Source organism: Podarcis pityusensis (assembly GCF_964106645.2).
Source record: "Podarcis pityusensis genome assembly, chromosome: 1".
NCBI lineage: Eukaryota > Metazoa > Chordata > Lepidosauria > Squamata > Lacertidae > Podarcis > Podarcis pityusensis.
In genome coordinates, this window is record NC_138028.1 from 45,170,148 (window position 1) to 45,197,501 (window position 27,354).

Genomic DNA, 27,354 nt, shown 5'->3' on the forward strand with positions numbered 1-27,354 from the left:
GGCCAGGTCGCTCCCCAGGGAAAGATGGTCTGCGCACAGAACACCAATTCTGGCCTGACTGCACTGGCTACCAGATAGCTTCCGGGCCCAATTCAAAGTGCTGGATTTGACCTAAGAAGCTTTATGCAGCTCAGGACCCGAATGCCTCAGGGTCTGCCTTTCTCCAAATGAACCAACCCAGATGTTAAGACTCGATATCACAGTAACTCTTAAGTTTGGGTCATAATTGACAATTACCAGTTTCAGACTTGAAAACTACATATATACATATTAAATTGTACTAAGGGCTATTCTCATTTGTTGTTTGTGGACTGCATTCATATCTGTTACATCGGGCAACTCTTGAAAGACTTACAAGTTACACAAACACTTTTTAGAATGATCCAAGAAAATGTGTCAAACAACATTATGGAAGTATTGAAAAAACTACACCTCTGAAGTATTCCCGAAAGTGCCCCAAAGTTTCCACACCACAGTTTAAGAAGCACTAGCAGATGTCGACGCACCCATTTGTAGCAGCATATTAAATAATATGCAAAACATATGCATTAATGGTTAGCCTCTCCCTACTTTATAGGATGCTCCTAATTACAATGCTGTCTGCATGGTGCGTACAAGTTGTGAAAGCTATAATGCAAGAAAATTGATGTCTCCGATATCACGCCTCCCCCCCCCCCAACAAGGTTTCTAGGTTAAGCTTTTACTGCCACAAGTGGGGCTTTGTGTTAGTCCTCCAATGTGTGCTTCAAAAGTACAAAATCTCGCGCAAAGGCTGCTTGCACGCTACCCTCCAGCCTTACGTGCTCGGAAGCCCTAACAACTTCATTTAAGATGGTTCCCCCGAACTGCCCCATCCCACAAACAACCGTAGCTGTAGGTCTCGCATACTCGTGACCTACAGCCACCCCATCTACATTGCCGCCGTGCCTGCGCTTAATCTCAGCCTCTCCTCCTCCCCACGCACTGGAGAGCCAGGCACCGCCCGTCCACCTCTCAGTACTCACAGGTCGTACCCTCCTCACCCCGCTGCGTAGCCCAGGCCCATCGCCCAGCAAGATGGGCTGGCCACGGCCCCCTCCCTCCTCCGCCGCCTTCCCCGCTGCTGCTGCCGCCGCCTCCTCCTCCTACTCCGGACACTTGCCGACCCGAAAGAGACCCGCGCCACAACGCAGGAAGCGCCCCATCGATTCAGCCAATCGGAAAGCCCAGACCGTACGCGCCTTTGCATTCTGGGAAGAGTAGTTTTCGCGCCTCACAGAACCCGACTCGGCGGCGCTCTTTCCGACGGGAAACGACTCTTGCGAGAGAAAATTGTGGCCACGGCCATAGGGCGCGGGGCATTTCGGGAGTTGTAGTTTTGCTCCCGGAGGCGGCGGAACTTGGGCACTTTCTGTTGAATTCGATTGGCATTGCTTCCAGATGGCCGTGCGCGGGAGTGGGTTGTAAGGCATGGATCCTTCGTTGGGACGAGGCCCTGCCGACGCGGTTCACAGTGGGGCGTCTTTCTAAGCTCCCTGAAATGATGCAGGGATTAGACATTATGATTCTTGGAGACGAAGCTTGTCATCCTCGAGAATTCAGCTATTAAACCTAAACTCAGCTGAATAAAAAAAACCTGCGTGCTCAGACAAACCTGAAAGCTAACGCACAATTTTATTTATTTATTTATTTATTTTGAGCAGACACAATACATATTTATTTTCTAAATTTATATCCCATTCACCGCAAAACAGCACGCAGGAAGGAGCACATGAATTGCATAAAAAAACTACATATAAAATACTTAAAACTAAAACATGTTCTTCCACCTGTCCTAAATGTCTTCAGTCAACGCACAAATCTTTATTAATTACACTTTAGTGGGAGAAAGTTGTAATGATTTGCTATTGCCCTTCCAGCCAGTACATGGGACTTTAAGGAGATTTCTTTATTCCTTGCTTAAGTCTGCTTATTATCATATTGTTATGTTCAGAGAAGAATCTGGAAAATTCAGCTATGTCGATCGTAGAGGTAGACACACGTCTCAAAAACCTAAACGTAGATTAGCCTATATATCGAAAAGCAAGGACGTCTCCACCGCAGGTGTCAGACCTGATGCAACGATTGCCACCGACTTTAGCACTTTGAATCCATAACCAACTAACGGAGTGGAAAGGAGAGCGCCCGCAGAAACAACAACAACTCTCTAGATGAGCAGCCGTCTTAGTGTTTGGCAGCAAAATAGAGAGTCTTGTGACACCTGAGAGATCAACAAAGTTGTTATAGCACAAGTGTTTGCGGACTACTGTGCATTGCGTTAGATGCAAGAAGCGTTACCCAGAGTTATAGGTATGTGTGCACAAGTTTGGGAGGGGAGGTTATAGGAAGCGAGGCCAGATGGAAACCGAATGCAGAAAACCAAACAGTGATTACTGGATTGGTGTTCTGGAAAGCGAAAGGAGGACGCGGAGTTTGACAGTCACTCGCTTTCGCCAATAACTCGAAGCGGAAGCGACTAATGCAATCCTGAGTGGGGGTTGCGGAGGAGGCGGGTGTTGTTGTCAAGGAGCGAGGAGGAGACACCTCGTCGGTCAAGAAGGAACTGGAGGGCGGAGGCTGTGAGGAAGTAGCCCGGGTGGGGCTTGGCCGAGCGAAGGGGCCCCCGCAGACTCGAGGCAGAGCGGAAGGCCCGAGCTCCCGGGTGCGGGGCTGGAGAGGAGGGCGAGGGCTGGTCGACTCCGAAGCCGTGTGGGTGAGCCTCGAAAGGGAAAGCAAGGAGCGGGCAGCCTGGGGCGGCGGCGGGGGGGAATCCGGGGATGGGGAGAAGCGGGCTCGCGGAGTACGTGTGAATGAGTGCAGCGGCGTGCAAAGGAAGCTGCGAGTGCGGGGTCTGCTCGGAGGGGAGGTCGGGCGAGGTGCCGGAGGGAGGTGGGGCGCTCGAGGTGCCCGGGAAAGGAAGGGGCCGGCTGGGCGTCTCTCGGCTTCATACACACATATATACAGGGTATATCTATGTCTATATAATGGTCGGCTGGGCTGGAGCTGAACCTGGGCGAGGATCTGCGGCGAGTGGCCCAGGAATGCGGGCGGATGAGGAGCCCTGCGGAAGGGAGGAAGGAAGGAGGAGAGAGGGAGAGGCGGATAGTGCAGGAAGCGGCGAGGAGGGAGGGAGAGGCAGAAGCGCCGCTCTCGCATCCCCGGCAGCGGAGGGAACTCGGCGGGCGAAGCTGCCCGGCCGCCCCTTCCCGGCTTCCGGGGTGCCTGCCTGCCTGCCTGCCTGGGACTGGCCCCGCTTGGTCTGGCGAGTTAGGGATTCGTGAAGGAAATGTGGCCAACTGGCTTCCTCTCCCCAGAGCTGCCCTATATTTCATGCTATATCATTACTACATAAGGTGTGAATCCTTTTTCTGAGCCCTTAATTCCTGATGGTGGTTTAGAATGGAAAGGCACTTAAGGGAGAAGGTACGGTAACTTCTGTTTTGGGGCGTTCCCAGCAGAGGGTACATAAAACAAGTGAGTAGGCATTTCAGAGTAATAGCAGTAGCTGGTTTATGGAAAACAAGAGTTTAAGGCATACTTTTATCCTTCACAGTATGCTCCACAATTGAAAGTTCACTCAGGAGTCAGTGCTGTAGGGCACCTGCAAAGGCCCACACCAAAGCAGGGTCTGCTGGTCTTTTTCCTCCTTGCTGTTACTGCTTTTTTATGTGCCCTCTCTAAGAAACGCCATTCATTTAAAACACATGACTTCTCCCAAAGAATCCTGGGAACTGTGGTACGTACACAGTCCAGGAGTATGGTCAAGGGCAAGGAGAGCAGCTTCCACTCATTCTCAACTTCAGGGCAGTGGTACGCATTACCCCAAGAAGCAAAAGGCAAATGACTGGGCAGTGTCAGAGTGGCTGGAAGAATATATTGTCCAAATCTGGACCCAACACTAGGTTGAAACCCTTTACATCTTCATAATGTTGAGAACATGATATAACTTGAATCTTTGGTAAGGTACATGAAGTAGATTGGGCAATATGGAGCTGTTCATCTTATTTCCAATAATTCATTTTTCTCTATGCTTTCTACTCTTTTGCTATTTCCTGTTCTTCTATTCTCCCATATGGTTCCCCATTTTCCCTTCTACATGATCTTTTCTAACTCCTCCCACTTCTTTTTTTCTACTCTTCACCCCATGTCTTTTGTAAACATTCTCCTTCCTCCCTTGAATGCACAGTCCTATGCAGCAGCGTCTGATCAAAGAGCAGTCTCCCCTCATCCTCTACCCAATCAGTACATTATAAACTATTCCAGGCTGTGTTGGCTATTCTCCATCTGGTTCATAGTCCTTCCGAGGACTATATTTGCCATCAGCTTTGGTATCTCATGCAACAGCCAAACGGTTAGTGAAATATAGAGCACAGCTTTTTCAGAACCCTACAAAAGTTGCCTGCAGGAATCCCTGGTAATCACAGTTTCCAGGGATGAGCAGGAAATTACAAGGCTGCCATAAGCTTGCCTTCTTGTATGACTTGAGGTCTTGTTCACACATAGTACTGGCCTCTCTTGCTACCATACACATTTAACAGTGGTACCTCTGGTTACGTACTTAATTCGTTCTGGAGGTCCGTTCTTAACCTGAAACTGTTCTTAACCTGAAGCGCCACTTTAGCTAATGGTGCCTCCCACTACTGCTGCGTCGCCACCGCACGATTTCTGTTCTCATCCTGAAGCAAAGTTCTTAACCTGAGGTACTATTTCTGGGTTAGCAGCGTCTGTAACCTGAAGCGTATGTAACCTGAAGCGTATGTAACCTGAGGTACCACTGTATCTCCTTAAGAGTTATGGTAGTCTGCAGGCCTACGCATCCAGCACTATCAGCTTATTTCATATGTTAGCACCCCCACAACATTTGCCATTCCTGAGTTTTATTCCCTTGTTTCTTAAAGTAGTCATACTCTTAAGAATACTACAAATAGTACTCTATACATTTTTAACTTAGATGCATACATACTCAGTTCTGTTTCATTTTGACGATTAGCACTGGGATCCAAAGAGCCCCTTGTGAATGTTGAAGGCAACTTTATACATGCAAAGAGGATGCGGCAATTTTCCTTTCTAGCCACAACCCTTTCATTGGCACTGAGTGCCAAGCTCGAGAGTCTCCAGATTTACAGGCTAAGTGTTTTGAGGGAAGGTAATGGGCTGAGGGGAAAAGGGGAACTGAATAGCCTCAGTGCATTCAGCCTTTAAGACCCAGTTTAGAGAGGGAAAATGAACATCAGGAATAACTTGATGTTCCATGGCGCTGATTGTCGTATCCTACTTACAGTTTTAATATATATAAAATACTTGAGCCGTGAGGTCTGCCATGAGAATTGCATCAGTGTTCCAACTAACCTAAATAACCTTTCTATTAACTTTCTTTATATCTCACAATTGCTTCTATCATACACTTCAGAGTAAGTCACAAAGCCATAAAAGATATTTACTCAGGAAGTGTTCTATTTAAAGATATAGGCTGTGATGCAAATCACTATGTTCACATGTTTCCAATCCCCCTTTGCACAGTGCATGCTACCAAAGTTGGTGCTCTTTTTCTTTCTGCACAACAGTCGCTTGTGACTACTGAGTAACGTCTTAACAAAATTTGGGGAACTCAGGAGAGGATTAAAAGTGATGTGAAAGGGTGCATTTATAAATTAAAATTGGCAGTTATTCCCGTGCAAGTGGAAGTACTTATACTCTGGTGAGGAGCTGTTTCACTTCTGGCACCATGAATATCAATACAAAAGATAGCTCTTTAGCAACAGAATGCTTGCTAATATCACAAGGGGAATTCATTGCTGGGGATTTTAGTAATTCCAGCATTGGCTGTCTTCTAGCACTATTCCGCTGTTTCATTTTTGTTGACCAATAAGTTGAGAGAGAGCGCCTTACATTAACATGAAAGTATGCAGTCACTTGAGACAGCTTTATAAAAGAAGTTTCCTCCCTAAGAAGAAGCTGATTTGTGGGGAATTAGTTGTTCCACTACTAATTGTATTTTGGATTGTATTTTGGGTTATGGAGACCTGTTTGCTCATGGAAGTTTCTCTTACATTCAGTGATCAAATCAAGTAACATACTTGCCTTTGTATAAATGCAGTCTCCAGAACTGCTTCTGTAACTTGGGTCTTTGGGTCTTTTCTAAGGTAGGTGCAGGTATTTGGAGTTCCTTTGCTGTAGAATGCATGAAAACTACCTCCAAGACAATGTTCATACCCACACATTCTTCTTTTCAAATTATCTTTGAACGTGACAACTACTAAAGTTTTGAACAACAAAGCAGAAGCAAACTACAAAATGAAGTCAAAATTAAGTCAAATTTATACTGGTTTACCTATTGTAGCTTTTCAAAAAAATATTCTGGGGAGGGTAGTTTGACAGCTGTGGAGGTTTTGATTTGTAGTGTAGATAGTAGATACTGCTGTTACTTAACTCTAGAAGGCCTTCCTATGTAGTATTTAGGCTGTTTCAAGTGTTAAACAAGCAAAGCAATCAACATTCTGTTCCTGTGCTATCTGAAAGAGCAGCAATAACACTATTGTCCTTGTAGCATATTTAGGAAGCTGATAAAAAAGACAGGAAGAGATGTTGAGTGGTGTCTTTGTTTTCACATTTATTTACTTTTTAGTCAGTGTAAAGTAATAGGGAAATAACTTTTCTGCTGCAAAATAGTACTAGTACGAATGTTGTTGGTAGCTAATGTGTTGCAAAATTCTTGGATCCTTCAGGCTTCTGATGAGATTTAAGTGTACAACTTCAAAAAATCTCTGCTTGTGAAATTCTGCTAAATATTCCTGATGCTCCTCTTAGTTAAATTTGTATTGTTCAAGTCCCAGGCCATGTCAAATACATGCGGCAAGAGGTAGGGAACCTCCTCTAACCATTGTGAGCCATTTTGACAGATTGGTGGGTCTGCCCACCTGTCAAATCACTTGATGTCACCCTTTTAAAAAAATCTGAGTCATGAGAGCATAATGGAACAAAAAGTTTATTTTAAAAAGTTTAACATTCAATAGTCAACATGCATGTCTGGGGGAAGGTTTTAAATATGCCCAGACAACATATCAGGAGAGCTAAGACAAGCTAGGAAGAAATGATAGATTGTGAGGAGGAATGTAAAGGTAAAGGTGGAGAATGGAATCTTTTGTGTCAGGTTCAGGGGATGGGAGTGGAATGGTTTAAACTTTAAAGGAAAGAGCTGTGACAAAATGCTGTGGGCTGTGCACTACATGGAAATTAGCCAAATTTTAACTGATGTTATTTACTCATTAAAATTGCCTGCCACCCTGGAAGTAATACGCTAGGTATGGGTGGACATTTTCAGAGGAACCTATTGCTTCTGAGGAAAATATGACATTTTTTCTGAATTATTATTATTACTGTGGTCATTTTGTTTGTTGCGCTGTGGTCTAAACCACTGAGCCTCTTGGGCTTGCCGATCGGAAGGTATGGGGTTCGAATCCGCATGATGGGGTGAGCTCCCATTGCTCTGTCCCAGCTTCTGCCAGCCTAGCAGTTCAAAAGCACACCAGTGCAAGTAGATAAATATTTACTGCTGTGGCGGGAAGGTAAACGGCGTTTCCCTGTGCTCTGGCACTTGTCACGGTGTTTCGTTGTGCCAGAAACAGTTTAGTCATGCTGGCCACATGACCAGGAAAGCTGTATGTGGACAAACGCCAGCTCCCTTGGCCTGAAGGAGAGATGAGCTCCACAACCCCATAGTCGCCTTTGACTGGACTTAACCATCCAGGGATCCTTTACCTTACCTTTTTACCTTATTGTTGAAAGTTGTGATTGTGGCAACTTTTTAGGGAGGCCATAATGCTTTCTCTATGGGAAGTGCTAATGTAATTTTTTATATTCTGATTTGATTCCCTGTTGGTATTTTTCTATCTGAAGAACTAGAGGACCCTAAATCAACAAAATTATATCTTCTGAATAAGATACTAACTGAAAAAGATAGCATTGCACAAAGGAATAGCCGTTCATTTTTTAGGATTACGGCAACAAAATTCAGCTTTAAATTTTGTTTAGCAATTATAATGATTTATAAGAAAAAAAGAGGGAGTGGGGGTGTTTTTTGTTGAAGTCTTAACAACACAGTGCTAAAAATCAAGGGGGGAAACAGGGTGTTTTAAGAGCTGAAATCACTGTTGCCAGCAAGCCTCAAATTCCTAAGATAGTAAACAACTGAGGCAGAGTAACAATAATTAATACCTTCTGACTCCTAGGTGGAAGAACAAACTTGATTTTTGTTTGTGGTAGAAATTGGGAAACATCTTTTCTGCATGTGGGTAATTATGTCATTCTGCCTCTGCAAACTCCATATTCTCCATTCCCTCCTAGATTCACCCTTGTACTTTAACATAGCAATTTTGCCTCCTGTGCTTTCATTTCAACAGAAATGAAACCATTTAAAACAGTTAAATATTTGCCATCCTCAGTTGTGCTGCCTTGGACTAGACTAGAGCAAAAAATCTGGAGGGCTCAGAATTAGAGAGGCTAAAAGTGAGGAGCAAAGAATTAGGGAGTGGATGAGGTGGGGGCTTTACAGGCTGCCATTTTCTTTGTTTGGTCCCAGCTGCTGCACTTGGTATATGATATAAGAATGTGTTTTGCTTTGGGGTGAATGGGTTACACTTGTTATCTGTGTCTTGCCTGATTCCAGCTATTATAGTTATCTTTCTTATCAGGTCACCAAAAAATGGGTCTGGGCTAAACTTGGTCTTTTCTCATTCCTTCATTTGACTAATCAAGTAAAAGTGCAAAACCTCATTTAAACTTCTTACTGACCGAGGTGCCTGTGTGAATGGACACTGCTTTTATTAAATTATACCTTTTAAGCAATCAACATATCTCCAATAGGGGCTATTTCATTATGGCTTTTCCCTGTATATTCCAGTCATTGATTGATATTGAAATTTTAAATTGTGTGTTCCTTGTCCTGAGACCTGAGAATTGAACTGAATGTAAATATAATAGGAACTGTGTTACCACATCTTTAGAGCACTTGTATCGTTTGACATTTATTAGAATTCTGCTTGTAAATGATGTATTCTTTGTTACAGAGGAAATACCATTGTTTGTGTATAGTCAGAGATAAGAAAATAAGTGTTAATCATGGCTGAGCTGTCGCCTGATGAAATTCAACTGAGAGCCCATCAAGTTACAGATGAGGTAATTATATTAGATTATTCTCTTTCTCCTGTGCTTGTGTAGTGGAAAGCAGACCTCACATTAAAGAAAGCTATTTAGGATGCACAAAGCCCTATCATAGTAAATGAGATTTGCTGTCCAAAATGGTTTCTGTACCACTGAAGAAAAAACCTCTCTCAATACGTCAAGCTTTTAATTTAGAAAACAAAAATACTCTTTTCAGAATATTGCTATTTGAAATGAACAATATAACCTAGTAGGATCTATTTAGATTCAGGAATATAACATCATGCTCAGTTACATGAAACTCTGTATATAGTGTGATTACTAAATGTCTTTATAAGTCCATATGGCTGAAGATAAATCTCTTTTTTGTTTTAGTCTTTGGAAAGCACAAGGAGAATTCTTGGCCTGGCCATTGAGGTAAGGAAAAGCTTTTGCGGGAGTGAGGGATGAGGAAGAACAAATCAAATTGTTTGAGAGCAGTTCATTCCTGCAGTTCTGTTCCCAGCTGTTGCTATTTTTAAAGCATGTGGGTGCCATTATGAGGCATGTGTAGATGATGACTATGGGTGGAACAGCTTTGAACTTTAAATATTTGCATTGCTGCTGTATTTAGGGTTCAAATTCAAATAAATTAGCTGTCAGGTACTTGCAACTGAATTGCTCATCTTCTGCAAGATTCTGAACATACTTTTACAAAAAATGGACTTCCTTGAGGTTTACATGGTACTAATGCAAATAGTGTACTCTTCACTAGAAACTCTGTAGAATGGCCTGTTGTAGTACAAACATGTGTCCAATTCTAGCATTAGATTTTGCTGGTTTTGTATCTCCTATCATTTTTTTTCTTCCTTACAGTCCCAAGATACAGGAATCAAAACCCTCACCATGCTAGATGAACAAGGGGGTGAGTTGTGCATGTGTAATAATAGATAGATAGATAGATAGATAGAGCGAGTGATGGCTCTTACATTGACTTGCTCAATACGATCTTTGTTGGTTTCAGCCTGGAATACAAAACATAGCGTAAGACTGCTACTAAACTAGAAAGATGGAAAAAAGCTGTTTATATCATGTTGTGAATCAACCATTTCTTCAAGAGCTGGATTAGAATAAGTTTGTTTGGTAGTATTATGGCTCGGGTTATCTAAAATATATTGCGTGCAGCATGCAGTATTTTTTTACTTCAGTTTTGAGACCTGAGGCACATGAATATTGTTTGTTTGTTTGTTTGTTTACCCGCCCTTCAACTTAAGATCCCGGGATGAGTTGCAACCTTAAAACACAACATTAAAAACAGTTTAAAACAAATTACAATAATAAAAAATAAGGTGCGTTCTAAAACTATGCACCTCAAGTGTCAAAAGCCAGGGTAAACAGGTGTGTCTTCAGCATCCTCCGGAAGCTGTATAATGAAGGTGCCAGATGCACCTCTGGGGAGGAAGTTCCACAGCTTAGGGGCCTCCACAGAGAATGCCCTCTCTTGCTCCCCCACCCCAAACCTCTGAGGGTGAAGGAACTACCGAGAGGGCCCCCTCTGCTGAACCCAGGATCCGAGAGTGTCTGTAGGGAAGAAGGCGGTCTTTCAGATATTTGGGGCCTGAGTCCACCCAGGTGTGGATACTAGTGTGATTCACTTGCATATTATTGGTATTCAAAAAAGTTTCTCTTGCAACTCCAAAATTACTTTTTAATGCATTTCCTCGGGTTTTTTCTTTTTTTTTTAAAGAAGCATTTTGAACACAAACCATTAAAGTTCTCATCTGAAGATCAAGCATCTTGTAGCATTTAAGTTCTCTAAAATTCCTTTTTCTTTATACTTTTCTTAGAACAGTTAACCCGTATAGAAGAAGGAATGGACCAGATAAACAAAGACATGAGAGAAGCTGAGAAGAACTTGACAGAGCTCAACAAGTGTTGTGGTCTCTGTGTCTGTCCTTGCAATAGGTCAGTTAAAGGCAGGTTGATGAATTCCAAAATTCAAGGGGAAAAATTGAGGCCATTGAGAAATGCTCAGAATATCAAGATTGGGAGTTTTTTTTAACTGGTGTGCTTTAGACTATTTTCCCAAGTTTAAGTGGAAGTTCTAAATTTTTAAGTAGTACAAATTCCTTGAACCTGATTATGTGTAAGGGCAAAAGAAAAGGTAACAATAAACGCTTGGATGACCTTAGTTACCACTATTGAATGTTTTGCGTATATATTGCTCAGTGCCAGTATTGTTTGTTACTGTTAAAATAATACCTGGTTGGTATGGTTAAGGTACAGATTTCACACAAACACAGAGTAGGTTGACTAGAAGCAAGGAATATTTGGAAATGCTTTGAGAGCTTGGCAGGCAGGCGTATGATATACATTCTAAATACCTGTTTTCTTCTTCCTTTTGCTATCACATTCTAACTCCTTTTTCCTGGAGAGTGCTTAGCTTGTTTGAGGGCTTTTGTGATAGTTCTAAATATTCTTATTTTGATGTATGTATATTTGAGAGATCTTTATGGAATCTATTTCAGTTTGCTTAAGTAGAGGAAGAGGGACAATATAACCTTCTTCTAGTAATTTTGGGATGGTCTGGCCTTAACACAAGTAGTGAATACAGCACTCACAGAATTAAGTTTCAGTACTAACCCCACTTACATGGAAGTGACCCCCATTGAATTTAGTAGGATCTTCTTCTGAGTAGACGAGGGTTGCAGTCTTAATCGTTTTTTCCTTTTCCCTGTGTTAGGGTTAAGCTGCTTCCCCCCCTAAACACAAACGTAATCTCAGCTGTACTTTTGAAATAGTTTGTTTGCTAACAACTATTTATCTGTTTGCTGGTCTTACTGCTCACTCTTTTCTCATTCTCTCTCCTAACCACCCACTTTTCCTTGCTTAATAAAATGAAGATTTAGCAGCAGAGGTTGGATTCGCTTAACTGGTCAAAGTGGACTTTAGAAAAAGGTCAATCTTATGAAGCAGCCTGTACTGTTAACCAGCTGCCTGAAGGTGATGTTCTAACTGGGTGCATATATGCATGTGCATGCTGTCTTAACACGCAAGCTATTTTGTGATGGTCCGTAGTTGTGTTTGTATCTGTGCTATGTTGCTTATAGATTGTGTTTAAACTATTTGGTCTGGCCTCATAAACCTGAAATAGTCTTCTAGGATGATACTGTTGGATTTTGGATTTTGTTTTGGGGAAAATGGAGGATTGTATACAGTGGGGAAAATGTTGGAGGAATATTGTGAAATGACACTAAAAGCTAACAGTGGGGGTTTTCTAGTCACCGTTAGCTCACTGCATTTGTTTTTAGAAATTATTTCCCATATATCTATACCAGGGACGGGGAACCTATAGCTCTCCAGATATTGTTGGACTCCAGTTCCTATCATGCTTGAGTGCTGACTGAGACTCATGGGAGTTGGGAGTCCAAGAACATCTGGAGGACCACAGGTTCCCAATCCCTCATGTAGTCTATTCCGTGAATCATGATCTTACATACAACTTGTTAAAAACTCTAGTGATGATTTGAATTTGGTCATACAATATTAGAATTCTGAACTACTGATACTCTATTCATCTGTTCCAAAAATATAATGCTGGGAGATTGTACATTATTTCTTCTTAAACACGCATTGTAGTCCTATATCTTAGACTGTAATTTGGTTGATTTTCTTTAACATAGCAGCCATTAGTAGCAACAAGGAGGCTGAGGAGTAAGAAAACAGTTCGGATACCAAAGCAGTTCAAGATTTAAATATAACATACAAACTTTAGAAAAATAAAATGGTTGTGTTTATTTTTGTATAAGGTTGCTTCCAGTGTGAAGTTATATGTCTTAAATTCACTTGCTATATGACATTTTTGGTGCACACACAAAGCTCAGTGCAAATGTAAAGAATGTGTATTTGAAAACATGAACACACATCAGGAAGTCAGGATTGGTTGGGTCTCGCTATGGCATTTTCTGTGGCAAACCTGGGGCTATTACTCTGTCATGTATGAAACCGTCCTTTCTATTACTAGTTATATTGCACATTAGGTTTGTTAAAACTTTGTATCTTTGATCTAATAATGTGCGTTCTGACTTTTCTTGTAGAACAAAGAATTTTGAGACTAGCAGAGCTTACAAGACAACATGGGGTGATGGTATAGAGAATGATCGTGTAGTGTCTAAACAACCAGGGCGTGTTGCAAACAATCTGCAACAAAATTCGGGAGGAACAGGATCTGGAGGCTACATAAAACGGTAAGATACTTCCCCTGCCCACTCCTGAATATTTATAGGACTAAATGCTTTTCTCTGCAATAGTAGTGACTGCATTTTGTAAGCTTAAGGACAAACCTTTTGGCCTGGTCCACACAATCAAATTTTTGCTTCATTAGCCAGGATATACATAAGCTCCATGCAGTTGCACACAGCTGCCGTGCTCCCGATTCACTTTTCCCTTTGTGTGAGTGGGGGAAACAAGCCAAGAAGCCATAGTTAACCACAGCATCTCATTACTTTTGAAGCAGGAACCAAGGTTAATGAATTCCAAACAATTCAGAATATGAAGTCATGTTTTAAAGCTGACTTGTGAATCCTGGCTTGACTGGAAGCCATTAATCACCCAATTTATAACTAGAAGCTGTGGTTAACTACCATTTCTGGAATCTTTTCTACTTTGCACCAAGGGGCTTTCCACAGGTTTACAGAGCTTCTGATTTGATCATTCAAACATGGCTATTCTGTGTAATTCATGAGATCATTCTCAGACACTTCTAGTAGATCTATAGTGTCTCTAGGTGATTATATCACTTTCTGATTCAATTTTTCAAACAAACTTGCGTAGAAACCTCCATGGCAGAAAATACTTCTGAAAACTTGGGATGCGATAACATTCGGGAGACAGGAACTTGGGATTTCTCAATGTTGGTTTCCCTTGATACTTTCAACAGGATAACAAATGATGACAGAGAAGATGAAATGGAAGAAAACCTAACTCAAGTTGGAAACATATTGGGGAACCTGAAAAATATGGCCGTGGAGATGGGCAACACAATTGATACACAAAACCAGCAGATAGATCAGATAAACATTAAGGTAAGAAACAAAGAATTCAACTATTGATGTCTTAATGTTGGTAAATCTAGTGTCCAGGTGGACAAGTTAATAAGTCTTCAAGGCCACAGTGCTAAGCTGTAGCCAGATACACTGTGTACTTTTGTTATATTTGTTGTTGTTTTAGTTTTCTACACACCACTTAAATATATTTTTATATATTGTGATAGAGAAGTGGTCTAAACAAAAACACATTCCAATTTAGCAACAGGCTATAGCCATTTAGCATGCATGAGTTAATATCCTTGTACCCAGATGATGGGTCCTGCAGCTAGATAGGATTAAACCTGATCTCATGGCAAACTCTCCTGGTTGTGGTCCTTACATATAGAAACAGTGATTATCTCAGAATTCTTGTCCCACTGTTCTGGATTCTTTTGTAGCACTCGGTGTAGAAAATTATGATAAACATTATATTGATAGGCTGAGATATAATATTCCACATGCCTTAGATTTTTAATCCCAATGTTAAGCAGCAACAAAAATAAGACAACTGAAAGCAAGGTACATTTTCGAGAAATCATGGAAAGGAACCTCTGTTCAACTCTGTGCTTGAATTGTTTTGGTTTGTTTTTTTACCAGTTTTTACATTAATGAGAGATAAATGCACAAATCAGAGCTACCATAGTTATTTAGGAACATGATATAAGACCTGGAAAACCTTGATACAGATCTCCTGAGTTATGAATACAATTAAGTGACTGTGGTTTACACAAAAGAATACAGCACTATTTCCCTGCCTTGGCTTCTCCCATGCTCCCAGTAATAGGGGTGTGAGAATACTGGCCTACTTTACTTAGCTGAAGATTGCTCTTTGTTATATATGTGTGCTACATATTTCCTAATAATTTGATTATATCACAATTACTGCCACTAAACAGTTAACTGAATAGGAAGGTTTAGCTGCTTTTGGAAAACACTCTGGCGTAGTTTGGGTTGGACTTCCTTGAAGCAGGGTGTGCCAAATATGGAGAGTGGTCCCAAGATTGTCTCCCATCATGGTTTTGCTGTTCTTAACATACAACAGATCATGGAGAAGGAAGTTGGCTCAGATACGTAAGGCCCAACCCCTTTAGGTCTTCGCATTGATGAAAATGAGTACATTGAATTTTGCTCTTCTAGAACACTTCTAGAAGCCAGCTTAAATCCTAAACTGCTGGTGTAATAGTCAGCCAGTGGCCAGTACACCCAGGATCCAAAGCATTTCTTCCAGTACTTTAAGCATATCTTCATTGGTAGGTGGTATTTGCTCTAAATTCTGAATGAGTTGCAGGAGTGAAAGGCTTTTCTGCTCAGATGGCTTCAAGCACCACTTAACTACTGACTCACCATAATATCAATCTTATTCTGAGCCAGCTCCTGAAGAATTGGTTGAATCACAGTATGATATAGTTTGTTTTCATCTTTCTAGTTTAGTTAGCAGTCTTATGCTATATTTTGTATTCCAGGCTGAAACCAACAAAGATCGTATTGAGCAAGCCAATGTAAGAGCCAAAAAACTAATTGAAAATTAGCAGCCTGCTTCCAATTCTTTATCCAACTGAAGACGTCCATTTTAGTCTACAAACCTCAATTTCCAAAGAAGAAAGATGGCAGGATTCAGAAGAGGGGACAAAGCAGGACATGCATCATATGGCTTCTTTTGTTGCTTGTATACAGACTCGGTTTGAGAATCCAGGAAAATAGCACAACAGAGACTTGGCTTTCTTACTCTTTTTAATATATCCTCAGGGTTTCGTTTTCTGGCTTCAAATATTTCCATGGGTACCTTCTCCCCCTTTTGCAGTAAGATGTGTGAGTGTGAGGCAACTGAGCAAAGGCAGAAGAGGATGCATTCAGTGAATGTCATTACCTCACTCAATATTTCATGTCATCACTAAAACGGTGGATGAGTAATTTTCATGAACTTTGTCTTAAAGCTGACCTTAGTTTACAAAACACATAGATTTCATGGTCAAACCATACATGATGGGGGGGGTGCATTTTATATTCTTATAATTGGAATATGTGGTTCAGCAACTACTACTTTTGAGAATGGGGCTTTAAAACACATCATTGTTGGCATTCAAGATATATATATATATAGGAGAGAAGTACATTTTCTGAGCCATAGCAATTCTCATTTGGATAACAAGGGGATGAGTAGTCCAGCTACACACAAAAACCCCTGTATAGTTGGACATGGGACTCTCACAAAACTTTTAGGAGTTTATCCCCCATTTTATTTCGGAAGAACTGGGTGTTTGTCACCAATCCTACTAGTTATTGCTCTACCCAGACATACTTTCTGGTGGCCAAAGGACCTAGGAGAGGTGAAAGGGCTTACACAGCACCTAATGATCAACTCAGGATTCCAAGCAAAACACTTCCAGGTGAAGAGCTCTGTTGCAGATTATTGTATGAGTTGTCAGAAAACATCTTTTCCTTTTCTTGGTAAATGCTGCATATTTGGATGCTGGTACTGCTGAAAAGAGATTTTGATCTGCAAAATGTTCCATCAAAAAGCAACGTTTGGAAAGTTACACAGAGCTTAAGGTTGAGTGAAAACTATTTTGTAATGCTGTTTCCTAAATAAATTCATCCTTCCCTACACAAACTATGAATCTAGTTGTGTACCAAAAAGTCAACATCTGGAGACCAGCATCTTGAGATATTTATTCGGAGCAAAACACTTACAGGATTTCTAGAGATACATCCAAAGCAGGGCACAATCTAGTTTCCAATGAGAACAAAAGCTATGTTTGTTACAGTGAGTTCGCATCTGCTGTGGCTTGATAAAACTCCATTCTTTAAATTGTTTTGAATTGACTACAGTTGTGTGCTCACTTGGTTTTCTTCAGCAACTCATTACAAAATAGTTGTCTCGTCTTTTAGTTGGAACCATATGCGTATTCAAGCTTCAAACCTGTACTGAAATACAGTATGTGAAAGACTGAAGTCAGTATTGAAACATAGCTTTGCTGCTTCTATCTTTCTTATCATGAGACTGAACTTGTGTTTATTTTACAAACTTTAAAGTTGTGGCTTGGCTGTAGGTTATGCCTGCTCTACAAATTGTGATCCCTCAAGCTTGAATGTACACCATCAACTATGTGTTGTGCCTTGCTAGGCCCTTGTGAACTAAGCCTTTTATGTAATCCTGAAGCAGGTAGCAAAGCTTGGAGCCCATGAGGAACTGCCATTCATGGCTTCTAGACTACATTTAATTTGATGGGTTGCAAGTTGTGCAGGCCTTCTGTAGTGAGTACTTAGCATATAACCTTCAGTTCATTTCTGTTTCAGGATGAAGGTGCTTGATTTAGCTTTCTTATAGGACTGGTTCAATGAAAAATGTTACAATTCCAAGGATTCTCAAGAAAGTTTTAGTTCACTCTTCTAATTAAGAGTTCACCAAACAGCATTGGAATCATTTTGTTTTCTAAAGAGATATGGATTTAGTGCTTTGTGCTGCTATATGTTTAAACTGAGTATTTTTTATCATATGTAAAAATTATAAACTGATCATAATTTGAGGGTAGAGCGTAGTTCGCAACCCTTCCATAGAAGAAAAAAAATAGTTCATGTAGACGGTTTCTGAGTGCTTTTTCTTTCTAAAAAGACTGCCCAGTAAATAGCAGTGCCTTGTGGTGGTTGCTGCAGTAGTCTTTTAAGTCTTCCCAGACAAGAGCTTAAAACAAATTGGCTCATTGTATTGTCACTTCCCATAGATGACAAGAGGATACCTCATTTTTCTGCCACTCTGCATATCAATTCCAACTGAGCCATAATTTTTTTATAATAAGACAAAGCTCAGTCTCCCATGTAACCTTCTGTCAATAAGGGCGAGGTGGTAATTCTAGCTGTGTAGGGTAGAAACTGCGCACATCACTGTCGGTTTGTTTACTTGTATTAGTAATAGTGAAACATACAATCCTCAAAGCTGGAAATGGCAGTTCGCACACTAAACCTTACTAGTCTATGGAAATAAAACAGTGAACGTTCAAGTGCTATAATAACTGTTACTGTTAATTTCAGATTTACCAGGCTACCATCACAGATGAAGTAAAAATGTGGCTGTCTAATGCACATGTGTTCACTAACCTCTGTGGAAACTCTACAGCAGTGTGAAAAAGTACTTGGATGTGGATAGCATAATTTATTGTGTTATAATTCTTAAATAGCTTTTAACTGCATAGTGCTCTACATCAAACTATACCTTATTTTCTGCTTTCTAGATTGCCCATTTTAAGCTGTAATTAAGCGAATGCCTCAGGTTTCTACTTGCTGGACTGAATAAATTAACTTATGGTTGCCTGCATTGCCTGTCTCCTTCAAAAACACATGTAATGCTAACTAGCATTGAAAATCGAACTTGGTACTACCTTGTTGCCTACTTTAGAGAGAATAAGCTACATGTGATTTTCTCATCTGAGAACTCATCAAAACTGACTTCCACTGAATGCTTTTTTGCTGCTGTTGTGGCAACCGTTTCTAAAAACAACCTATATTTTATGTGGCAGAAGAGGAAGTATAGATGCTTTCAAGTATTAGGAGAAACTCAAGCCTCAGATATTCTCCTTTCCATATATTTGTGTCGTAGCATAACCCCTGAAGTTTGTCAAGTTTCTGAGGAATTTCTAAGAATTTAGTGTCACACTGGCTGTGTACAATTCTTTAGTTTTGTGGGGGTGGCTTAATCTTGCCAGAACTCTCCCAAGTAGCTGTTCTTCCCAAAATGGAACAGTTGATCCATATAGTCTTGTTTAGTAAAATCTTTTCTCCTGCATACTTGTTTGATCCCTACTCCTCACTGGCTAGTAGAAGATAAACATGGTGGGGGAAGGGGGAGAATATACGCTTAATGTGCATAAAGGTTCTCAAATCAGGTTTTCTTAGCATTGCATAATAAGGGTGAGTGGTAAGGTACCTGATAAGGTTAGCCTTAACAAATACATCTGCCCAACTTTGCACTCAAATTTTGGTACATATGATAAGAGCACTCATCATCTGATTTTGCAGTCATTTTATATCACTTTCTAGATCTTTACAACAACTATGTGAAGTAGGTTAGCCGAGAGTTAGTGACTGACCCAAGGTAGGAAACAAAAACAATCAGTGAAGTGAGCTTAACATGTGAAACAGCACATTCTCAGAGTACTTTTGCAACACCACTTGGGTTTTCAAATGGCAACTTCCAAGTCACACGCATCTCCCTGAAATTTAGACTCAACAGATGTGTTTTTTGTACTACAGGGAACTGTATATGCAAGAACTGGGGATGGGAGGCAAGAGTACAGTCATACCTTGGGTTGCAAACATGATCTGTGCGGGAGGCACATTCGCAACCTGCAGCGCTGCGTCTGCGCACATGCATGATGTCATTTTGCGCTTCTGCGCATGCGTGAGCAACGAAACCTGGAAGTAACCCATTCCGGTACTTCCGGGTTCGGTACGGTCCGCAACCCAAAAACGCATAACCCAAGGTATGACTGTATATGGGTATAAGTATGACTTAAAGACTTAACTCCTTCCCCAGCTATTAAAGACTTAACTCCTTCCCCAGCTATTAAATCCAAGTTACAAAAAAAAAAAAGACTATATGTTGTTCCTTCAATCACACCCAAAGCAGCCACCAGTAGCGACAGGCATGCATATTGATCTTCACAGCCACACACTATATAGAAAGATAAATTATACTGTACTGCTTTTTTTCCTAGGTATTTTATTTTAAATAGTTTATAAGGAGCAATGTATTTTACAGGAACAATTTTAGCTGTGCATATTTATTCTTTACTATTCAGATTACATGATGTGAATTTATATATTAACTGAAGTTTGTCAAAAGGTGCCAAAAAGCTTAAGACAGTTGTGGATGCAATATCTTTTTAATAAAAATATACAAGTTATTCAATAAAGTTGCATATCTTAGGTCCTCCTGGGTGCTTTGTATAAGGCAGTAATAAGGTGATCATCCCCTTTAAGCAGTTGAGTTTGCTCCTGCCATGAACACAGAGTGCAAAGATGTCAGCTCCCTCCCCCCTCAAATACAGTGTAGACATTATGAACCTGTATTTCATTCGTTTAGCATGCTCAGGTGAACTAGAGGGCATTACACCATCAAATGGAAGACAAGCCATTCAAGGGGAGGTGAGCATGAGATGAAGCTAGGACAACTATTTTTGATTAGACATATTGAGCTACTATCAGCCCAATTACTTGTGCTTTCAAATGTACATGATTTTTATTTATTTTTAAAAAATATCAGTCTCCTCTACACTAAAACATTTAATGCAAAGAGATGACTTTGCATTCTAGAGTTAATCCTGTTACAGAACCTCAGTGTACTCCTTGGCAAATGTTCCCCTTAGTGTTATCTCCATGTACTCCGTACTTTATATAAGGCTGCCAACATCTGTCATAAAACCTCTGCAGCCCAAGTGAGTTCTACAACATTTTTCTTCTTACAACATAATGATCCCTGAAGATGGAGAATCACATAAGCAGAAGTGCCTTGTTAGCTGCAAAGGTGGAAAGCGTAACGTACAAGATAATTTCACCAATTCCTGGTTTCACTTTGTGGCCTTAAAAACAACATATTCAACCAGGTCAAAGTTCTCTTGCAGTTAAAGCCTTGAATTTCCTTCTCCTGAAAAGACTTAGCAGCATATAAGCTATGTGCATCACACCTCTTGTCTCTCCTTCATGAAATAAGACCGGTCGCAATCCATCAGGCAAATTTTTTCTTCGTGGCTGTGAATCTCTCCATGTACTTAAAAAAAAAAGATGATAAAATTAGGAATTTGGGTGGAATAAATACAAGATAAAGGAAGATAAATGAGAGATCCTCAAGAATGTTTCCTATCCAGCAGTTTCTTATACTGAACTAATTCAAGATCATGGGTTGTAGCCAGTGTTCATCAGAGCAGGCCAACTGATACTAATTGACATGACTAACTTTGGTCTCTTCAGTTGGGTCTACTCAGAAAAATAACTGATTAGCTACAAACTCATGTTCTGTGCTGGACAAATGAATTAGAAAATTTTAAAGTAAAATAGCATTAAGTAATTGATTGAAACAACTCTCTTCAAATTCAGAACAGAATTGTAATATTCCTAACTGAATGTAACTGAACAATGCTACTATCTGACAGAAGTCTTGGAAGTAGGAGAGATTAGGATTCAATGAAGGACAAGATGCTAGTCAAACGTTTTCCCCCACGACAGATTTCCCCCTTCACCAATGGAAGCCTTATTTTCCCCCAAGCCTATTGGTTTACAGCAGGGTGAGGGAGGGGAGAGAATAGTACAGACCTTGTCATATCCATCCAATTCTCGAAGTTTCTTGATTTCAAAGAGATTGCCCTCTACAGCAAGCAGAGAGATCTGAGAATCGCTGAGAATACTCTGAGGAAGCATGCTTAGTTCTAAACAGTTTTCTTCCAGACGCAGGACCTTGAGGCGTGGACAGTAAGATATCTGTGAGGAGATCTGGGAAATCTATCGTGAACCAAACAGGGAAAGGAAAAAAGTTATTGCTCTGCCACTGCTAAGTTGGAACATTCAGGACATATAAAAGAAATCCTATCTTCATGCAGCTCATAGTTAAAACTATGGAACTTGCTCTCACAGTAGGCAGTAATAGCCACTAACTTGGGAGACTTTAAGAGAGGATGGGACAAACTCATGGAGGATAAAGCTATCAATGGCTACTAGCCATGATTACAATGCTCAGCCTCAATAGTCAGAGGCAGGAATGCTCAAAATGCAGATACACAAAACTATTGGGGAATTGTCTGGGTAGCTAGGATGGACTCACTGCAGGAACTAGCATAGAGAGTTACAATTAAACATCCCAACACTGAGTCTGAGTACTTAGTTATGAACATCACAGGGCCATGAATTTTGTAGTTCCCCATTTCTAAGGTATCTCTATATTTCCAATGCTGAGGGGATGGGCCTTGATCTGAAAACATCTGATTGAACATGATGGCTATGTTTGTCCATCCTGGCTAGCAGCAGTTCAGTGCTTTGGTGTGATCTTGTTAAAAAAAAAAGTTACAAAAATTTCAATGCATTTTAAGACATGCTTGCATAAAATTATGGTAATAGCACTGTCATTTCAGCTTGCACAATATGCAAATTCAAGCCCTATAATACCAACCAAAAAACAACAACTCCATAACTTCAAGCAATCTATTTTCCCTATAGAACTGCCTCCAATGGCGTGAACCGTGTTGTACAAACAGCTTTGTGTTCTTCTCCCTTCTCTTTCCTGCACCTTCCCCGAAAGCCTCTCTACAGAACATTGTGCGCTATGCTCTCTGTGTATGCGAAGGGGGGCAGGAATCACCCAGGCTAGATTTCAGGTTATTTCCTCCCTCCTACTGTAGCTTCATCAAATATAGCATACAATATTCAATCAGTCCCCCTTTAACCCTCTAGAAAGGCTTTTTGGAGGCTACAGGGAGAAAGGAGGGGGAAACAGAAGGTTCAGCTGCATGAGCTGCCTTCCACTTGTGCAAGGTTTGAATGTAACTTCACTGGTGTATTGTTTTAATGGAATGGAATTAAGACTGGTTGAAGAAAGACATGATGTTCAAAGCATAAACGCTACAACGTTCTTCTCAACAAATGGAAAATTGTGTTACAAAATAGAGAATAACCTAGCAGGTTTCCCATAGGGGCAAACAAAACAAAAGGAATATGTTAAATTTTGCTTGCAGCTCTAAGTGAGATCCCCCATTTCAGTAGAATTTTAAGTGACGCTTGTGCTTTGAGAAGCTCTTTCCTCCTGAATGATATACAGCTACAAAAACTAGTTTCCAGACCTGGTTTTGATTCAAGTTTAGTTCAATGGCCTGCAAATCCCCAACTGTATCTGGCACACTCTGGATCTGATTTCTGGAGAGATCCACCACATCTAGGTGACGAAGGCTGCAGAGCTGGACAGGTACAGTTCGGAGCTTGTTTCCAGAAAGACTCAGGGTCTTTAGTGCCGAAAGTTGTCCAAAGGCAGCCGGTAACTGCGTCAGCTGGTTGCCGTTCAGATGCAATGCCTCTAATTTTTTCAGCTTGCACAGCTCTTCAGGTAGTGCAGCTAGCAAAAATATATATATAAACAAATAAAATCAAGCTGTTCGGAAGAAAGAACAATTATAGTATAAAGGTCACTGTTGTGGAATCATACAGCACCCCATTGTGTTAGGATACAGTCAACATTTTATCTTACAATACATGAAGATATAGAATGGATAAGCTACAATTGCCCGAATTAGTGTGCAGGCTCTACCTTCTCTTTGGAACTCTAGCTGCTTGTGGAAAATGAAGGAGGAAAGGTAGGGCATGGTTAAAGGCAATTTTTCAAGTTAAGTGCTTGGTTCACAAGTCACGAGCATTTCAATAAGATGAGATAATTTTGAGTATCTTAGCAACCTGGAATCGCAATGGTGACAAAATCTGTTTTTGCAAGCTTTACAGCATCCTCTACTAAGCTGCAAAGCTTTTAACCAATGTATTGAGTTATCTCTATTACTTTGAAAGAAAATGATGGAATTAAACTTGTGGTAATGTAGGCTGCAATCCTAAATATATATTTTTCCTGTCACTAAGTCCCACTGAATTTATTTCAGCAAGCTGATGAGTTATTTAAGAAGTCTTACTCAGCTTGTTGTGATTTAAAGCAAGGCTCTTCAACACAGAGAATTTTCCCATTAGTGGTGGTAGGACCTCAATCTTATTGTTCGACAAATCTATTGTTCTGAGGTTACTTGCAAGCTTCTGCAGATCTTCAGGAAACTGAAAAAGCAATTCAGAAATCATGTGAAAATTCCAGAACGACACAAATTGCATTAAGTATATGTGGGTAGGTAAGATAATAAAAGGTGCAGGCAAGGAGCTTTTTAGGTTTATAAGGTTGCAGGACAGAATTACAAAACTATAAATGGTGTGAAAAGACTAGAGGGACAATTTAATTTGGGAATATCCTCCAAAATTGATAATTAAACTACATATTACACAAAATTTATCACAGTATGTCATGTCCACTATGATAGGTAGCATAAGCAATGCAAAATCTTATATGTTCCCATCCTATCTCACCTGAGCAGCAATGGTCTAAAGTTGTAATCCAAAACACATTTACTGGTGAATAAGCCTCACTAAACCCAATAGCTTTTATTTTTATAGCTAGGATAAGATACATTAATTAGAACCCATTCAACTGACATTTCTATGCTTCTTATCCCACTAACATATCAAAAATTGATTTCAAAAATTTAAAAACTCTTCAAAGCACAAATATTTCTCTCTGTCTCTTGCATTATGCAGTATAAAATCATTTGAGGCACATGTTTATGATATAGGTCTTTACCTCAGAAAGGCCTTTTCCCGTCAGCTGGAATACTCCTGTTTTCTGTGCTGTCTCCAAATGCGCTTTTAAGGCACTGTTTCCCATCCTCCTGCTCTTGTATCAGGTACTAACAAATGTGTGTAGCGCAAGTCCAGCTGAGTCACTTTCATTCACGCCACATTAGGCAACATAAGTTTATGTTCTATTAAAAGGTAAATTTATAACACTTATGATACAGGATTATCAAAGTCACTTTTTCCCAGGAACGCAATCATTTTTACAAGAAAAGAAAAGCACTCGGGCCTATTTCTCTGGGGATAAGAAATCAAGCGTAAGTTGATGTGATCATCATGACATAGAGGTTGAGCTGGACAGTTAATGAAAAAGAACTATATGGAAATATGGGCATATGCAGTACGTAGCACAAAGATTTAGACAAAGACTGCAATACTGAATGTGTTTTAAGCTGTACTGAAAACAATTTGTTTCCAGGTCAGCATGCTGATGCTCGTAGTCCAAGAAGATTAAGGCTGCAATCCTACATGCACCTGTCTGGGAGTAAATCCCACTAAACTCAATGGGATGTATTTCTGAGTAGACATGCCCAGGTTTTTACTGTAATTTATTCGGCCTTGTAGAAAAAGCTCTACTAAGTAGGTTATGTAATCAGGCAGGCAGGCAGGCCCATCCAGTAACAAGCTTTATAATGTTAGAAGCCATGAGAGCTTATTTATAGTCTACCCTAGGCTCAGCATATGCAAACTAGGGAATAAGTCACATTCACAGGGGCTTACTTCTTGAGTATTAGATTTATTCATTGTTATTCACAAGAAAATGTCTCAAAGCAACTTACAAATCCATTAAGAACAAGACAGAATTGACAATTGTTAAAAAAAGCAAGTACACAGTAAAAAAACACAGTTTGGATATAGCTCAGGTTATCGAGGAGAAATCTTAACCACAAGTTTGGTTTTGGACAACATGTTAAGTCAAACTCTGGTTTAGCTAAGCAAAAAACCACTGGAGTAAAGTAGCTACAAGCTCCTCTCCCAGAGCCTGTGTGCTTGCACAGTCCAGGTAAGTCATAGTTAGCTTACCCTGTCATGTGAACAGGGCCACAAAGAAATACCAGCAGTCATGTAGGATGGTGGAAAGGTACTTGCACAACAGGTTCTAGCACATATCCCTCAACCAAGCTCACAAACTATTAAACTAATGAGCCAGCATAGAAAAATATTTCTTTGTAAACATAGTTTTGATATTTATTCCTGGAAATTCCAGATTATCAAGTGATGAGCAACAGAGATTAATATATTCACGTTCTTAAAGGATCAAAAGCATAGTTAGCAGAAGATACCATAAAATATTTAACCCCTCAATGGTTCCATTTTTTGCTTTCCTCAATCCCAACTAATCTACAGTACTGCAAACAAAGGCTGCAGATTTGAGCTCACATAATTGATTCAAGTTTAGGTTCCACGGCTATAGGAATCACAAAGGCCTATGGATTTTTAACTTCCCAGTGTCAACACTGTTTCTTTTCTGCACCACCCAAGTACCGGTATATGCATATAACAAAATCCTTATTCACTCAATAACAGTATTTAAACAATGTGTCTCAGTTCCCCTAAACCAGCTTTTGCCTGCTCTCCAAGCCGCCTCCTTACGCCTCTCAGTTGAAGCTGGGAAGAGAGGCTGTGGGTAGGTGAAGACAGTTCTGATCTAAATAAAGAGGACAAGATGAAACCCAGCTGCCCCATCTTCCTCCATCTCAGCTGGTGGAATTGAAAACAACAACTCTCTGCCTAACTTTTCACTTCCACATATGGCTATCAAACAATATGCCATCTCTATCCAGCGAAGAGGCTGTATCCATCGCAGGCGATGCTCAGAGTTAGCCCACTGAAATTAATAGACATGACTAACACTAATTTCAATGGGTCTACTCTGAGTACTTGGATACAACCCAGGCGGACTATGGGTGAAGAGGGGGAAACAAAGCCGCATATTTATCTAAGATGGGCGTTGTCCAAGTTGTCCTACGTTAGAGGGAAAGAGCCCAAGTTTATCTTTGCTCAGAGAAGTCAGCCACACTGAACTCAATGCGACTAGGCTGCAAGCTTCAGCATACTGGCTTGGGACAGGAACCATCGCATTCAAACAGGACTTACTTCCGAGTAAAAACGCATTGAAGTGGGCTGCCCAGATGCGCTGCCACACAGTTTAGCTGAGTTTTTACTTCCCAGCTGCAGCTACTTTTAGGTAAAGATGCACAGGCTATAAACGGAGGGGTCTCATCCCTGCCGCCCTAGTCCGATTTCCCTCCGAGGAAGGAGGACGGGAACCAGGGGCTTTCTCGGGAGAATGACCTAAGAGGAGGACAAGCACCTGAGCTTGTCTTACCTGTAACTACGGTCGCCGCCGCTTCGCATCCTAGCAACAAGCACACGCAGTACCAGAAACGCCAGCCGCACTGTTTTTAATCCCCCACGGCGAATCGCATGCCCCGGATGACAGCACAACCCCGTCGCCTAACGTGAATAATGGCGAAGCCTCTGCCCGGAATAAGCTTGAGGTGGAGGTTCTCCGGGGGTGGACATTACCCACACGGCCGGGTTCACTTCCGCCAACAATCAACATGGCGGAAAGGGCCACGAAGCCCAGGTGCCGTTGGGCTCCACAGGGTATTTGGTCTCGCCGCAGCCCGGTACCGCTATAAGTAGGCGCCAGGGAGGGCTGCGTCGGGGTTGCGCCTCCTATGTCGCGGGT

At 40.9% G+C, this 27,354-nt stretch overlaps 4 protein-coding genes across 6 annotated transcripts in view; 2 read left to right on the plus strand and 2 right to left on the minus strand.

Annotated features, from left to right (window-relative positions):
* ZNF106 (zinc finger protein 106) overlaps window positions 1-1,111 on the minus strand; it is a 43,101-nt gene extending 41,990 nt beyond the window's left edge. Inside the window, exon 1 of one of the 2 annotated variants that reach the window (XM_080991685.1) lies at window positions 1,005-1,107. The gene's annotated coding sequence lies outside the window, so the exon portion shown is untranslated. Of the gene's footprint in view, window positions 1-1,004 lie in introns of both variants that reach the window. The other variant, XM_080991686.1, reaches the window with a different exon arrangement.
* The window catches only part of GANC (glucosidase alpha, neutral C), a 138,223-nt gene that overhangs the window by 96,011 nt on the left and 14,858 nt on the right, over window positions 1-27,354 (plus strand). The window lies entirely within an intron of this gene.
* Window positions 2,558-18,555, plus strand: SNAP23 (synaptosome associated protein 23). The gene is made up of 8 exons (XM_080997148.1): window positions 2,558-2,727; window positions 9,084-9,192; window positions 9,553-9,594; window positions 10,033-10,081; window positions 11,004-11,121; window positions 13,254-13,403; window positions 14,096-14,240; window positions 15,707-18,555. Exons 2-8 carry the CDS (start codon window positions 9,136-9,138, stop codon window positions 15,770-15,772), a joined length of 627 nt encoding a protein of 208 aa, XP_080853274.1. The 5' UTR covers window positions 2,558-2,727; window positions 9,084-9,135; the 3' UTR covers window positions 15,773-18,555.
* LRRC57 (leucine rich repeat containing 57) lies at window positions 16,897-27,147 on the minus strand. 2 transcript variants are annotated; one of them, XM_080996344.1, is made up of 7 exons: window positions 26,989-27,147; window positions 24,607-24,787; window positions 23,897-24,032; window positions 23,066-23,334; window positions 21,549-21,734; window positions 20,924-21,006; window positions 16,897-17,168 (listed from the first exon to the last, which is right to left on the minus strand). In XM_080996344.1, exons 2-6 carry the CDS (start codon window positions 24,688-24,690, stop codon window positions 20,965-20,967), a joined length of 717 nt encoding a protein of 238 aa, XP_080852470.1. In that variant the 5' UTR covers window positions 24,691-24,787; window positions 26,989-27,147; the 3' UTR covers window positions 16,897-17,168; window positions 20,924-20,964. The 2 variants fall into 2 exon arrangements, with proteins under 2 accessions (XP_080852470.1, XP_080852469.1); XM_080996343.1 differs by lacking the exon at window positions 16,897-17,168 and having other exon boundaries at window positions 20,104-21,006.

Coding starts and splice junctions, on each gene's coding strand:
- LRRC57 (XM_080996344.1), bottom strand. CDS start 24,690: ATGGGAAACAGTGCCTTAAAAGCGCATTTGGAGACAGCACAGAAAACA. Junction 24,033..24,606: donor CGGGAAAAGGCCTTTCTGAG/GTAAAGACCTAT, acceptor TTGCTTTTTCAG/TTTCCTGAAGATCTGCAGAA. Junction 23,335..23,896: donor TTTAAATCACAACAAGCTGA/GTAAGACTTCTT, acceptor TATTTTTGCTAG/CTGCACTACCTGAAGAGCTG.
- SNAP23 (XM_080997148.1), top strand. CDS start 9,136: ATGGCTGAGCTGTCGCCTGATGAAATTCAACTGAGAGCCCATCAAGTT. Junction 9,595..10,032: donor TTCTTGGCCTGGCCATTGAG/GTAAGGAAAAGC, acceptor TCTTCCTTACAG/TCCCAAGATACAGGAATCAA. Junction 11,122..13,253: donor TGTGTCTGTCCTTGCAATAG/GTCAGTTAAAGG, acceptor CTTTTCTTGTAG/AACAAAGAATTTTGAGACTA.